This window comes from Leopardus geoffroyi, chromosome C1 (genome assembly GCF_018350155.1).
Source record: "Leopardus geoffroyi isolate Oge1 chromosome C1, O.geoffroyi_Oge1_pat1.0, whole genome shotgun sequence".
Lineage (NCBI taxonomy): Eukaryota > Metazoa > Chordata > Mammalia > Carnivora > Felidae > Leopardus > Leopardus geoffroyi.
In genome coordinates this window covers 91,902,958-91,918,992 of record NC_059328.1, presented here as the reverse complement: position 1 = coordinate 91,918,992, position 16,035 = coordinate 91,902,958, and the positions used below count along the sequence as shown (strand labels likewise).

General features: G+C 38.3%; 1 protein-coding gene across 1 annotated transcript in view; it reads left to right on the top strand.

Annotated features, from left to right (window-relative positions):
• VAV3 (vav guanine nucleotide exchange factor 3) overlaps positions 1-16,035 on the top strand; it is a 353,758-nt gene that overhangs the window by 186,372 nt on the left and 151,351 nt on the right. Inside the window, exons 12-15 of the mRNA XM_045478481.1 lie at positions 244-330; positions 4,669-4,754; positions 6,261-6,393; positions 6,782-6,891. Coding sequence (XP_045334437.1) covers positions 244-330; positions 4,669-4,754; positions 6,261-6,393; positions 6,782-6,891 — 416 coding nt within the window. The remainder of the gene's footprint in view (positions 1-243; positions 331-4,668; positions 4,755-6,260; positions 6,394-6,781; positions 6,892-16,035) is intronic.

Below are 16,035 nucleotides of genomic sequence, written 5' to 3'. Positions count from 1 at the left end.
GCTCTTCTCCGAGGTGTGGCAAATGACAACTCTTTAGTCTTCGCAGCTGTACTGCAGACATTTTGAAATTGCTTTTGAGTTGCAGTTTTGATTGATGGGTCATTCATTTTTATTGTCATGGAAAAGTTATGGTGGTTACTTTTACCACTAATGAAATTAATGATGTGTTTTCTTTCAAACAGTTTGCATCTCTTTTCCAGTCTTAGCGTGACTTCTTTTTGTACCCTTCCCTTTATTCTTTAGGACTTGGCACAATATGTGAATGAAGTGAAAAGAGATAATGAGACCCTTCGTGAAATTAAACAGTTTCAGCTATCTATAGAAAATCTGGTATGTAATTACCATTCCTTCCAGCTTTCCTAACCCACAAATCAGAGGAAATTCTACAAGTTGTTTTTGAAGCAAAGATAGTTTACCTTGAAGTTTCTGTTGTTCAGGGTTTTTTGCAATTCCTGTTTGGCAGCATCCCCGTGGATTTCCCGTGGCACCTGTGATATGTATATCGTGTCCCAGGACTTTCTGCCCTTGCTTGTCCCTCTCTCCTTAATCACACAATGCCTCTTCCCCTGGCAGTCTAAATTCTAAACATTAGAGTGCATTTTTTTCTTTTCTTTCCCTTACGCTATACATAGTCATGGCCGATTTCCTGTTAATTTATTCATCTTAGTTATATTTACTGGGTGACTGCTGTGTGCCAGACACTGGCTTGGGGCTGGGGCTCTCACTGTGAAAAACATGGTCTCTTGATTGAGGAGACACTTTCAAAATGCTCTGTGGAGATTCCTGCTGTGAACTGGGTGGGGCAACAGAGGATAATCAAGGGAATCCTAGTTTAGATAAGATGATTAGAGAAACTCCTTGAGTCATTTGTCTCTTTTTTTTTTATTTTATTTTTTATTTTTTAAAATTTACATCCAAATTAGTTAGCATATAGTGCAACAATGATTTCAGGAGTAGATTCCTTAGTGCCCCTTACCTATTTAGCCCGTCCCCCCTCCCACAACCCCTCCAGTAACCCTCAGTTTGTTCTCCATATTTATGAGTCTCTTCTGTTTTGTCCCCCTCCCTATTTTTATATTATTTTTGTTTCCATCGATGGATGAATGGATAAAGAAGATGTGGTATATATATACAATGGAGTATTACTCAGCAATCAAAAAGAATGAAATCTTGCCATTTGCAACTACGTGGATGAAACTGGAGGGTATTATGCTAAGTGAAATTAGTCAGAGAAAGACAAAAATCATATGACTTCACTCACAAGAGGACTTTAAGATACAAAACAGTTGAACATAAGGGAAGGGAGTCATTTGCCTCTTGAACCTGAAGAATAAGAAGAAAGCCAGTGGTACAGTGATCTGGGGGAGAGGATTCCAGGCAGAAGCCATAGCAAATGAAATGGCCATAGATGGGCCAGAGGAGTTGGGAATTGTGAATGAGGAGAAAAATCATGGGCTCTGAAGTGGGGGGGAGGTGGGCAGGAGGTAGGCGGGGGAGGAGAGCTATGTCCCCCAGCAATGTAGGCCAGGGCACAGAGCTGGGATTTTACAGTCATTACAGGGGGAAGCTAGTAAAGGTTTCAGTCTGATTTACATTTAAAGAAAACCCTGCTGGAAAGTTGTGAGGTGATTTCAAGAGCAAGATGGTCTTGGGGCGCCTGAGTGGTTCAATTGGTTAAGTGTCCAACTTCGGCTCAGGTCATGATGGTGGTCCGTGAGTTCGAGCCCCGTGTTGGGCTCTGTGCTGACAGCTCAGAGCCTGGAGCCTGCTTCAGATTCTGTCTCTGTCTCTCTGCCTTTTCCCTGCTCATGCTCACTCATGCACCCACGCTCTCTTGCTCTCTCATGTGCTTGCTCTCTCTCAAATATAAAATAAAACAAAAATAATTTAAAAAAGAAAAGAGAGATGGTAGAGGCCTGGATTAAGCTGTGAGCAGCAAAAACAGAGATGGATGAATGAAGGAAAGATACTTTTCTTGGTGGAGCAATTTTACTGATGCTTTCTCTGAAACATCTTGAGCCTTCCTTTTCACATGTATAGTCATGTTCTCCTTTCAGGACCTCATCTGCCACCTTTCCAACCATGGAAGCCTCTCATCATCCCGTCACCAACTTGCATTTCTAAAAGGTGGACTTCTCAGTTCATTCTCTATCCCTAACTTGTCAGTATTTGCTGTTGCCTTCAGGATTCAGTCAACAATCCTTAGCATGATATTTAAAGCCCTCAATGATTTGGGCTGAAACTACTTTGCTGAACTCATCCAGCTAATACCTGCCCACATACTTTACTTTGCAGGTGTCCTGCTGTGTTGTAAGGTCTCTAATTTGCTGTACATTTTTATAGTTCTGCCTTTGATCATAATAATGTCAGAGCCTAGAATGTCTTCCCATTATTTCCTATCATATTCCTTCAAGGTCCAACTAAAATAATTCTTTCCATAATCTCCCATTATTACTTTCTCTTTGTAATTTCATAGCACATTGCTTGGACAGCTCTGTGTGTGTGTGTGTGTGTGTGGTGAAATATATATGACATTTACCATTTTAAAGTGTATAGTTTTGTAACATTAAATATATTCATGTTGTTGGGCAGCCAGCCATCACCACCGTCCATCTCCACAACTCTCTTCATCTTGTAAAACTGAAGTTCTGTACTCATTAGACACTAACTCTCCATTCTCCCCTCCTCCCAGCCCCTGGCGACCACCATTTTACTTTTTGTCTTTGTGAATTTGACGACTCTAGGTACCTCATATAAATGGAATCATGTGATATTTGTCCTTTTGTGACTGGTGCATTTTACTTAGCATAATGTCTTCAGTGTTCAACCTTGTAGCTTGTATCAGAATTTCTTTTTAAAAGAATTTCCTTTTTAAGGCTTTAAAGTGTAACATTAGTTGTATATACCTCACATTTTGATTATCCATTCATCTCTGTGGACACTTCGGTTTCTTACCCCTTTTGGCTGTTGTGAATAGTACTGCTATGAACATGGGTGTGCAAATACACGCTCCAGTCCCTGCTTTCACTTTTTTTGGTTATATACCCAGAAGTGGAACATGCCAATCCACACCAACACTTGTTCTTTTCTTCTTTTTTCTTCTTTTGAAACTAATATCCATCCAAATGTGTATGAAGTTGTATCTTATTATGGTTTTGATTTTGTATTTCTCTAATGATTAGGGATATTGAATATCTTTTCATATACTTATTGGCCATTTGTATATCTCTCTGCAGAAAGATGTACAAAGTTATTTGCCTGTTTTTGGATAAGAGTTGCTTGTTGAGTTATAGGAGTTCTCTATATATTCTGGATATCAATTCTTATCACACATTTTGTTTGCAAATATTCTCTATCATTCTGGAGGCTGCCTTTTCACTCTGTTGATACTGTCCTTTGCACAAAATTTTTAATTTTAAAGAATTTTAACTTACTGGGTTTTCTTTTGTTGGTTTTGGTGGTATATCTAAGAAACCATTGCTAAATCTAATGTCATAAAAATTTTCCCCTATGTTTTTGTCTAAGAGTTTTATATTTTTAACCCTTGGATCAATTTGGTATATTGTACAAGGTAAGGGTCCAACTTCATTCTTTTGCCTATGCATATCCAGTTACCCAGAATCATTTGTTGGAAAGGCTCTCCTATCCCCATTGAATGGTCTTGGTACTGTTGTCAAAAATCATTTGACCATATATATATGAGGGCCTATTTCCAAATGTTCTATTCCATTGGTCTAGCAGTCTGTCTTTATGCAGGTGCCACAGTGTTTTTGTTACCAGAGTTTTGTAATAAGTTTTGAAATCAGGAAGACTAAGACCCTGACCTTGTTCTTTTTCAAGACTGGTTCCCCTATTAAGGGTCCCTTGTGATTCCATATGAATTTTAGGATGGAGTTTTCTATTTCTGCAAAACACATCTTGGGAGTTTGCTAGGGAACATCTATTTTTATACTTTCTTGCAGCAAGTTGATTAATTACCTATCTGCATCCTTTATTAGAATGTAATCCCCTTGATGTTAGTGATAATTTTCAGTCAATTCTTTTTCCCTCAGCACCTTATACAGTAGGTGTTCATAAATACTTAACGTTTTTATTGTTTGCCTCTGGGGAAATGGTTCATTGTTTTTAATCATTAAGTCATACTTTTCATTCTTGAGATCTTAGCTAAAGGAAGCCATCCTTGACTCCCTTGACCATATTAAGCCCCTGGCAATGCATTTTTCCTGTACTCTTTCTTCATGGCAACTGCACATCTATAATTATATACTGCCGTGAATATTTTTTCCCCCACTGGGCATGGGGAACATTTTGCCCTATATCTTCTACAGTGTCTGGCACACAGTGGGTGCTTAATAAGTATTAGTTGGTATATCTTTGTTGTGATTTTGATTCTTCCAGTTAATTCTTGCTTTTGGGAGCTAACTTTCCTCTTAAGACTATAAATAAAATTAATTAATGTTTTCAGTGTACCTTCTAGGATGTCCAAGGGCAGACTGTTTTGAAAGCGTATCATATAGACCTGAACTTTTTGCAGTAAGCATGCTAAAAATGCAAAAAGATAAAACTTATAGTGTAATAAGGTAGCTGTCCCTAGCAAATATTTCTTTCTGTTTTTATATGTTTACAAAAAAGAAAAAAAAACTGAGACATGTAAATTTTATGTTTTAGAACCAACCAGTTTTGCTTTTTGGACGACCTCAGGGAGATGGTGAAATTCGCATAACCACTCTAGACAAGCATACAAAGCAAGAAAGGTGAGAAAAGAGGAGCAATAGTTATTTTCAAAATAAGTGGTTAGTATCAGAAGATTGAGAAAACAGTTCTTTCAGGACAAGGGAGGGAAAAAGGAGAAGAAAAACAAGGGGACAGACCAACCTATGGTTTTCTACAATTTTCTCATAGATATGTTTCTAGGTTCTGGTATCTGTTGATTTGTCTAAGTTATTAAGAGGGATATGACAAATAGAGAATGTCAGCTGGGGCTCAAGGGACACAGTAAGATGAGAGTAGAGATAAAGCAATTGATAACTACTGTAAAAATACAATTGCTTGACTTCTCTTTTTGGTATACACTTTAACTTAAAAATATAAAATGTCCTAAGAAGGAAGTCTAAGGGAGGACCAATTAATATATGTGAATATTCTTGAGGGAAATTCAGGTTAGTGAGCTTGGCCTGGTATTCCAAATTATATACGTATGATTATTAAACTGATTGATTTGGTTGAAAAGGCCATTTTCTGGAATCTTTGCAATGAGAAAGTCAGCCAGCAGGGGGCAGTGTCAGCTCTCACTTCCAACTTGATACCCAGGCTCTACAGGTAGTTCCCAGGAGACATAGATACTTTTTAGCCTCTCCAGGAAAATTTGTCTTTGCAGGTGATGCAAGTATTAGAGCTACATGAATGTATCATTGTCATTATTATTTTTAAGATCTATGCATATTAATTACTGAGACTTTTTGAAAAGATGCAAGTACTGGTATTGGAAATAGGAATTACAAAGTTTGTTGTTCTCCCCCAATTACATTATCTTTGAAAAGAAAGAGAAATATCAACACATAAATTTAATCATAATTTTTTTAGTTTTCATTTTGCTCATACACTGCTCAATTTGTGGTTTAGGTGGTCCATAAAATCATGAGGAGCAACCTAGAGGGTAAAAGAGCAGATTCCACAATTAGATCTGGGTATGAATCTTGCTCTGCACCTCACAAGCAGTGTGACCTTGAGCAAATCAATTAACTTCGCTAAGCCTCAGTTTCCTCCCTCATACAATGAGGATGAAAATAATACTTCAGTAGATGGTCCTGGGGATTTATTTTAAGTGAGTGATCTCTGTCAAAGGGATGGACACTTGTCAGTACTTTTCTGGCTGATTCCTAGGAACATCATAAGTTAACTGCTATTGCTGTCATCAGTATTCTATAAATGTTAAGCTTTTAAATGAAAAAAAAAAAGAAGAATTGCTCATGGACAATGCTTTGTGGCTAATCTCAGTTGTTCTTTACAGCAGCTCTGTAGCGTGCCTTTTCTTACTATAATTTTGTGTATGTTTTAAATGGGGAAACTGAGGTAGACTAAGGCCCTACATTCAGTAAGGGTAGTGCCGGGGCAGACACAGTTCATTCTTTTCAATGTGCAACACTGCCTTTGTCATTAACTCAAAGGAAAAATTTGGGGTTGGTTTAATTACATTTTATCAGGGAAAAATTAACATACGTGCTTCCAAACCATTTGAAATCTCTCCCTCTCTCTCTCAGGCATATCTTCCTGTTTGATTTGGCAGTGATTGTATGTAAAAGGAAAGGCGATAACTATGAAATGAAGGAAATAATAGATCTTCAGCAGTACAAAATAGCCAACAATCCTACAACTGATAAAGAAAATAAAAAGGTGAAGTTTTGAAAATTAATTACTGTAATTTACTCATAACTTTGAATATTCCAGGAAAGCATGCTAATGCATTACTATGAGAGGGCATATCAATGCAGGTGTTTTTTTCTTTCTAGAGATTTATTAGGAGTAAGCCTCTGTGAAAAATAATTAGACAGTCCCACAACTGATAATGATCATCTCTAATGCCTTGATGGTCAAGTAAAATGTGTTGGTTGTAGAAACTGATGGAGGTAAAGTTAACTACAAAAATGTGGTTCCTTATAATCTGTATGCTGATATGTTATGAGAAGTTTGTGGATGATTATGGTGGTGTTTTAGTGAATTTGGAAGCATGATGTTATTACTGAATGGTACATATTAACCTGCAGAATATTAATTTTAACAGTGGTCTTACGGCTTCTACCTCATCCATACCCAAGGACAAAATGGGTTAGAATTTTATTGCAAAACAAAAGATTTAAAGAAAAAATGGCTGGAACAGTTTGAAATGGCTTTGTGAGTATTTCTACTTTTAAAAGTGCTTTTTCTGCTACTTAAATCTCTTACGAATAATGAACTGTCAGTAAATGTACTCTAATGCTTGTAGCGAGTGTATGGAGACTGTGGAAACAGTGTGAGTGCTACTCAGCTGTCTACTTGATAACTTGGGTCTCCTAGGAAAGAGGTTTTGGTGAATTTCTTCAAGAAAAAGAGAGAGGGAGCTCTAGCCTTCTATTTGACTTCCTTCTAATGAGCATATTTTAATTTTTTAGGTTTCAGCAGTCCATGAAAATATTAACTATTCTAATGATAAACTTTTGATTACCATCTTTTATATAGATCTTTATTTAAATAGAGATAGCTCACAAACATACACATATCTTATTCTTAATAGAAAGATTCATTTCTTCCTCTCACTTGTGTTTGACTCATTTATTGTTTGAGTCCTAGATAAATTGCTTGATGTATTCAATGAATGTTTTAAGGGCTTGATTTCTTTCAGTGTTATTTTCTTTTATTAAAATGGAAGCTGAAGAAAGAGGTGGGAAATAAGTCCGACCTGTTTCAAAAGGAAGAGCATGAAGAGATGTAATTACACAAGAACATGCCATCATAGGGGTTTCTTTTTGTTTTGATGTTCATGGATTAAAAGGTACATAGTGACCCTTGTTATGGAAATATATATATAGGTCACCCTCAGATTGAAACTGTTAACAAAAGGTGAAATTCTGGAGGAAAAAAAAAAAAAACCCTTTAGTGATTTGCTTCATTTGTATTCTAGCACTGCTTACCATTTGTGGACAAATTCTATCAGGCTTTTTGTTCTTTTGTTTTGTTTTAAGAAATGCTCATGTTAATGGAAAATGGAGGTAAGATTAGAGTGTCTTATTGTAGTTCTGAAGTGAGAAAAACAGATTTTTTAAAGATTATTTTATCTAACATTTTGAGAGTAATGATTGTGCTGCTAAATTATTTCTAAGCTCGTAGACAATTCTGGATTTAGCATTAATCACCCCCATGAACTGGCTACATAGTCTTAACTAAATTGATTAATTTCTCAGAGCCTCGGTTTCCTCCTCTGTAAAGTAAAGATAATAATATTTTGAATTCCAGATATGTGTCTGGCAGAGTGTTAGCCAAATAGTACCCCAGTAGTCATATGACACTGAACAATAAGTGATATCTATTGTTGTCACTATTATTAATATTGTTTTATATTTAAGACCCTACTACACCCATGAGGACTTGTAAAATCAAAAGGCATTGTCCCAGTATATCATTATCATCCTTATAATGTATTATTAATTACAATAATGAAACAAGAAAAGTTAGTAGTTATGTGCATCTATGCCATGACTATACTACAGGGACCCCTTTGGTTGTGGCATAAATGATGAAGTTAGTGGCCTCTTCCCAGTCTCTGATGTGCAGTGGTCTACATCATAAACCTAGTGTGTTGTTTCAGTGAGGTTTCAAGTGGTAGATTGTCTACCTGGGGTTGGTGACAATGGGCAAAAGTAGAGCTGATCTCAAGCCTTTGCTTTTGTGGGAATGATGCTAGGGTTACTATTTTCTTATGGGTTCTCTTTGGCTGTATAATCTTTAGAGGAGTAAAGAAATTTCTGCAGAGGAGAAAAGTTAAATTTCTTGTCCAGAGCAGACAGCCTCCTTGGACTATATATGACAGGCATATCAGTTAACATTTTGTTCAGTTTCCATTAATCAGCTTCACACTGGTAAAAGAGGTTCGGAAAGAAAGATGTTTTTATTTCTTTTGTGTAAAAAATCTGGGTAGGTAGTGAGAGGGGGTCTGGTGACTCCCTGGGGTATCATCAGGGACCTGGCCTAGGTCTTCCTGCTCTCCATTATCAGCATTTGGCTTCTATGCTCAAGGTTGGTCACTTTGTTGTCCAAGGTAGCTGCTGGTGCTCCACCTATAAAATAGACAGTCTAGGCAAGAGAAGGTAACCTCTCACTTTTAAGGATCCTTTGCAGGGGCGCCTGGGTGGCGCAGTCGGTTAAGCGTCCGACTTCAGCCAGGTCACGATCTCGCGGTCCGTGAGTTCGAGCCCCGCATCGGGCTCTGGGCTGATGGCTCAGAGCCTGGAGCCTGTTTCCGAGTCTGTGTCTCCCTCTCTCTCTGCCCCTCCCCCGTTCATGCTCTGTCTCTCTCTGTCCCCAAAATAAATAAACGTTGAAAAAATTAAAAAAAAAAAAAAAAAAAAAAGGATCCTTTGCAGATATGCCACAAACTTCTTTTGCTAACAGTGACCAGAACTTAGTAATGTGGCCACATCTGTCAAAGGAGCCTAGGAAATAGAATCTGTATTCCAGGGGAACCTGGGTGGCTCAGTCATTTAATCATCCAACTCTTCAGTTCAGCTCAGGTCATGATCTCGCAGTTTGTGAGTTTGAGCCCTGCACCAGGCTCTTCACTGACAGTGCGGAGCCTACATGAGATTTTCTCACTTTCTCTATCTCTCTGCCCCTCGCCTGCATGTATGCTCTCTCTCTATCCAAATAAATAAACTTAAAAGATTTTATATTTTATTTATTTTTGATAGAGACAGAGCACAAGTGGGGGAGGGGAGAGAGCGAAGGAGACACAGAATCCGAAGTAGGCTCCAGGCTCTGAGCTGTCAGCACAGAGCCCGACACGGGGCTCGAACTCACAAACTGCGAGATCACGACCTGAGCTAAAGTCGGACACTCAACAGACTGAGCCACCTAGGCGCCCCCAAATAAATAAACTTTCAAAAAAAAGAATCTTTATTCCAGGCGAGACTGTCCCTGGCTAGGGATTCCAGGTTCTCATATGGAAGACGGGAGAAATTTGTAGTTGTAGATAAATACCAATCACTGCTTTATAGGTGTATACTTATAGGGGTAGGTATGGATGGATTTAAATTGTTCCACCACAATAAATATGGCTGTACCACACACAGGGAAACTGGGATTATTTTTTTTATGTTTATTTATTTTGAGAGAGAGTGCACAGGTGCATGTGGGTGTGAGTGGGGCAGGGGCAGAGAGAGAGAGAGAGAGAGAGAGAGAGAGAGAGAGAGAGAGAGAAAGAGAATCCTAAGCAGGCTTTGCACTGTCAATGCACAGCCCAAGGAGGAGCTCCATCTCACAGATCGTGAGATCATGACCTGAGCCAAAACCAAGAGTCAGATGCTCAACCCACTGAGCCACCAAAGTGCCCCCTGGGAGTCTTAATCTTTGCTCATTTTCCAGGCACTTCTACAGTATAATTAAACATCCAAGTGGCTGTTTATATTTCAGAATTCCATTGACTGCCCATGCAGATGGTGAGAGGGTGGAAGTACCTTTTTTGAGAATTGCTCAAAGTCGAAGTTGAGGGCTTCTATAAGGAGTGATTGTGCCAATTACAGCAAAGTAAAATTAGTCAGGATTTTACTAAAGCATCAGAATATTTCATTATTTCCTCCTCGCCTTATGCAGGAAAGCCCTGCTTCCAGCTTTGTAAGACAGCTCCTGCTTGTCTTGTGCTCAGGACAATAGAATAATCTAGGTAAGTCCTGAAGCTTAAGATGCTACCTATGGTTCAAATTTTGCTATTTTACCCATTATCTGAAGTTCTAGTCCCTTAATCTATAAGCTATGGAGAACCAAGGAAACTAAGAAATCTGGCAGCATTCATGACAGCCCATGAAAAACACTAAGCCTTGGATACCTCCACAAGCCATCTTCTGCGAGTCTCTTTAGCATTAACATGGGACACATAGGTCCTCCTAGAGCGTTCTGGAGTGCTGCTTTAAGGAGCTCAGAGAAGGAAAGGGAGGCATTGGTAGGAGGGTGGTGGGAAATCAAGGGATGTGATATTTTAAGACTGATGAAATGCTTGCCAGTTCTATTTACAGAAGATGGCAATTCTGCTGTTTATAGGATAATTGGATCATTTTTATTTTAAAAAATTGCAAATCACCTTTAAGATGTTTAAAATAGTTTTTAATTTAGAACATTATAAAAGACCGTAGAAAAGTTTGAATACCAATAAACAGTAAGTATCCAGTAAACGCAAATCATCTCCCAAGAGGCGACCTGAATCTCAGCCTGTGTCTTTCCCAAGCACATCCCTGTCCCTGCTCAGTAGCTGTGTTCTCTGACCTTCTTTGGCCATAACCACTTCCGGCAGTGAACCACATCAGAACTTGGCAAACCTCTGTAAGAAAGACTGAACAAAGAGAAAAGCAGCAGTGATCCACTTGGATGGGACAGGGAGAAGAATGTTTTTTTCTTTTCTTCCTGTGAGGAGAAGTGGTAGCAGGACTGACTTCTGTTGAGGTTGTTGGAGCAGTTACTGAACCAGATGATGTTGGAAGTCATATTTCTGGGGGACTATGCTCTGAAAAACATATTTAAATCTTTAGGAGGCTGATACATATACATTGCTTATTCTTACTTATTTCTAAAAGGGCTTTCATCATTGTCTCTGACAATTCCATTTTAGTTTTCTTGGAAATAAGATGGCAAATACTTTTATTAGCTTAAGCTAGTTTTCATAATTATACAGGAAAATACGGATGTGTCTATAGCAGTTTTCAAAATACTGTCAGGAAGCTTATGGATATGTTTTCTCTGAATCCCTTATACCCAATGTGTTTTTAAGAATTTCTCCTATTAGATTTAAATTGATAAACGTTGTCATACCCACTTTATAGTTCAGGAAACTAGCAATCATAGGAGTGTTTGACCAAATTTGTACAACTTCAATGTTAAATCATTTATAATAGAGTTCAGGATCTCAGTTCATAGCATGTCTTTATCCATGAAGGTGCTAAAAATAAGCAACTGGACTCAAATCCTTTTATCTAAAACTAGGTTTCCTTTTTTCTATTCCCTCTCCCTCAACCCCCCCGCTGATCTAGAAGATCAGGCAGTTTCCTTAAATGTTCCAGAAATAAGTCAAAGTTGGGCAAAATATGAAATAAATAAATTGAATAACAGAATACAAAGGCTTTTTAAAGAAAGAGAAAGAGGGAAAAAAATAGGTGGAAAAAAACATCGCAAATGGTAGAAAGTGGTAGATTCTTAAACAGCCTCTGAGTGTTCACTGAAGGGAACTGCAAGGTTCTGTTGCTTGGAATTTCTTTGGACTGACCCAATTCTTGAAATTCTAACAATTCATATTTAATCCTTTGAGTAAAGAAAGTTCTCTAAGAGATAAATATACCATCATTCCCACTAAGATTTCTTCACTGTGTCCCATATGTACAATGCTACATGGTTTTCACAAGAGGAAGAATAACAGAGAGGTATTAACGTGTGCTCAAAGATTAGCCCAGGATATTTATCTCTTAAATGCTCAGACTCTGGTTGTGGGGAGAAGAGTAGGAGAAAGGGATAAGGAAATTACAGAGCCAGGAAGAGGCTCTGGGGCCAGGCTGCCTTGTCCTGTTAGTCGTCTGGAAGCGCAGCCCCCTGAGCTTTGTTTCCTAGGATGGACCCCTGAAAAAGAGTGCTCTCCAACTAGGGTGGGTCAGGGGCCAAGAATCAAGCCACTAAACTGCACAAAACGCATTTGATCTGAGCTACAGTGTTTCTTTCTAATTTATTCTCCCATTTACTTCCAGAAGGAATTTGAGGTCACTCACCATAAAAAGCACACATGCCACAGAATTAAAAGGAAAAATTTAAATAATCAGAGGTCAAACAGAACAATGTTTCAAAACATTTTCCTCAAAGTTAGAATCTACTAGACAAGAATATTTTCTTGAAATTTACCTTCTGTAGTTTGTATTATTAAAAGCAATGAGTGTGTTTTTTACGTTTTAAATATGAAATCATATCTTATCAAACATAACTTCAAAAACATAAAATTTGTTTTAATCTAAAGATGTTGCTCAGATATTTTGAATACCAGAGAGATAATTACTGGAGGAAATTACATTCATTCTACAAGTACTTAGCACTTGCCTTGTTGACAGATATTATTGGAAGCCCTGGGCATATAACAATGAGGGAGCTATTGCAATTGAATTTAAATAGTGTAATTTATAAATGTGACAATTTTTAGTAAATATATAAGGAATTGAATGTAAAGACTGAACTCTTGATGTTTCTAGCTAAATAATACCTTTCTTCCAATCCCATTTACTCAAGTGTAACTAGAGGAAGCCTAGGAATTGCCCTTCTCCCTCCATATGTGTTCAACATCTCACCAACCTCTACAGATTGAATCTGACCACTTGTAATCTTCATGTTCACCTCCCTGGTCTAAGCCTTTCATATCTCTAATTAGCTTCTGCATTCCTTGCTCTCTCCTTACTAGTCTACTCTTCAGGGTGGTCCAGTTGTGTCTTGCCCTACTTAAAACCCTTCATTGGCTATGTATAGCACTTGTTATAATCTCAACATTCTTGCCAGGATCTGAAGGCCCTCCATGATTTTATCCTGCCTGTCTTCCAGCCATATCTCTTATCAGTTTCACTTGTGTTCCTTTTGCTGTAGTTAGATTGGGTGGATTTCAGTTCCTGGAGAATGCACAGGCCTCAGGCAACCACCCTTGAGGCTTTCCTACCTAGGATGGTCTTTCCTCTTGGTCTTTGGTTAGCTGGTTTTTTATTCTACAGATCTTAGCTTTAAATGTGACTTTGTGAAAGAGGTCTCTTCTGACCACAATGCTAAATTAGTAACCTTACCTTTCCAGTATTCTCTCACAATTGTAATTATATGGCCCTACAGAAATTATCCAAGGGTAGTATTTATAGCTTTCACTCTGCTCCTCTGCACCCTGTTTGTTGAAGGGAATCTGCTATTTGCCTGCCCAATTTTGCCTGTCTTTTCTCTTCCTAAAGAATAGGGATTTCTTTCCTGCTTACTAAGAGAGAAGGTAAATTGAACTGCTTGGCTAATGCTGGGAGAAAGGAAAAAAGAAAGCTTCATGGTTCCAGAAATGGAAAGAAAATTTGGGGTTTTGGTGTGAATGAGGCTCTAGAATAGCTATGGAGTTTGAGGAATTTGGGAAGGGAAAAGCACCTTTTGAAATATATACCTGTGGATTCAAATTGTATTCCCTTTTATAAAGTTCTTTGAAATGTTAAGTAAAGAATGCAATTGCATTTTGGTTATTGTGGTTTCTGTATGTGTACCTTTAAGGCACCAAGTCCTGGGCCCTTGGATTGGTGAGATCACCTTTAGACCTAGCTGCCCATTTCCTGGCTATTTACCCCTGGGTAAAAACACCAAGAAGGCAGGCGTCTTGTCAGTGTTGTTCACATGCATGAGGGGTCCTATCACATCTTGTAGCACATAGTGGATAATCATATTTTTACTATAAACTTGAAATTTGACTCAAGTTTTCTGATAAGGGTAATTAAAAAAACCCCACAAAGACTTGATGAGTTAAGGAATTCATATTGTCTGCCAAAATATCACAACAGCCCTTGAGGGAAAGAAACTTTCTGGTATGATAAGAAGGCTTTATAACGTGGATTCTTAGGAGATACTGAAAAACATATGTTTTCCACTAGCAGCATTAGATTTTTTGAAGTACTAGAAGTTGATGTCACATAAAATAATTTTTTCTTAAATTAGTATTAAAAAATGAGATTGCAATTTCCTGAAGGCAGTTTTGTAGCCACCTAACCTGATGCTTCCAGGTTATGTTTCTTTTTGTCCTTCCATATATCTTTCTTTTCGTCAGACTGACTCAATTTTTGGATAAAACTTAACCAACTGAGATGGGTAATTTTCACACTACCTAGACTCTTTCACATAATGCTGACCTAATCTATACTTAACGCTGAAAAGTACAGAACAGTATGTAATGTTCTATGCCACCTATGCCACCTGGGCCTCCTTGCCTCTGGGAGATGGTGGGCAGAACATGGCCCAAACTCCAGTTCTAGGGTCTGAGGTGCTCAAAGCCCACCTACTTCCTCACATTTCTGTCTGTACAAACTTCTGACCCAGAAGAAACGCAGTCATGGCCTAGATTTTGTGATACTCACGGGTGTCATGAAGAAGGCTTATTTCATGCACCTCTTCCCTCTGCCATTTTATTGGTCTTGTTGACATCTTCAATATGACCTTCCTCACCATATACTGCTCCCTGTAGTGGACTGGTATCCTGAGCTCACTGCTTCTGCAATGAGGCCTGACTAGTCATGCCAGAGAGAGTGCACCTCCCCTAGTCATCCTGGGATTTCAAGGAATAAAGCCGTGTTATATCACATCAATTCAAGATTAAGAAATCTGCTGAGCGTCTCAAGCGATGGTGGCCTTTGCTATTGGTTGGTTGAGTGACCCATATTTATAATATAATAGTAAATTTGCGACAGCAAATTTGACATTCTGTTGCGCATATTTAAAAGACTGACTTTGTTGATGCTTTTGCCTAGAGGGAGATTCTTCCATCTACGTGAAGCTAGGTCAGAGACTTCTACAGCAAGCCCAAGTTACTGCTGCTACTCCTGCTGCTACTACTGGTACCACGAGTATGGTAGTACTGTTACTTCTTCCTCCTTTTCTTTTCTTCTCTCGCTCCTTTTCTCCATTTTCTTCATCAGGAGGTCTGTTTGGATCTTCTCAGATATATAAATAGGTACCTTTGGGACTACAAATTTCATCTCTTAGAACAGGGACCGACCCACTTTTTTTCGTAAGGGGCCAGAAAGTAAATACGGTAGACTTTGTGGACCATATGGTCTCTGTCACAATTACTCAATTCTATCATTGCAGTAGTAGCACAGCCATGGATGATACATAAATGAACATGTGTGGTGTGTTCCAATAAAGCAGGTGGTGGGCCATATTTGGCTCATGAGCTGCAGTTAGTGACCCCTGTGTTACAGCCCAAAGATGATGATTAGGCCTAGGGAATGTAGTGAGTCTGTGTTACCACTAAATGATCTCAGCTGTAATGGAACCACCCTGTGGCCTTTGGTAGTAGTGTTATTTTATTTTATTTTATTTTTAAAATTTTTAGTAGCACTAATTCCTGTTTAGGCCATCATGATGATTTAGCTACAAAATGTTCTCTAAGCCACCAAAACCGAATTATCTGTATTTGACATTATTTTGTTCTGTCCAAATGAATATCAAAAATATATGCTCAAAAAGCAGACTGCACCTATTTGGGTATCTGGTTTCATTAGGTTTTATTATAATGTTTATTGGAAAGGACTATGAGAC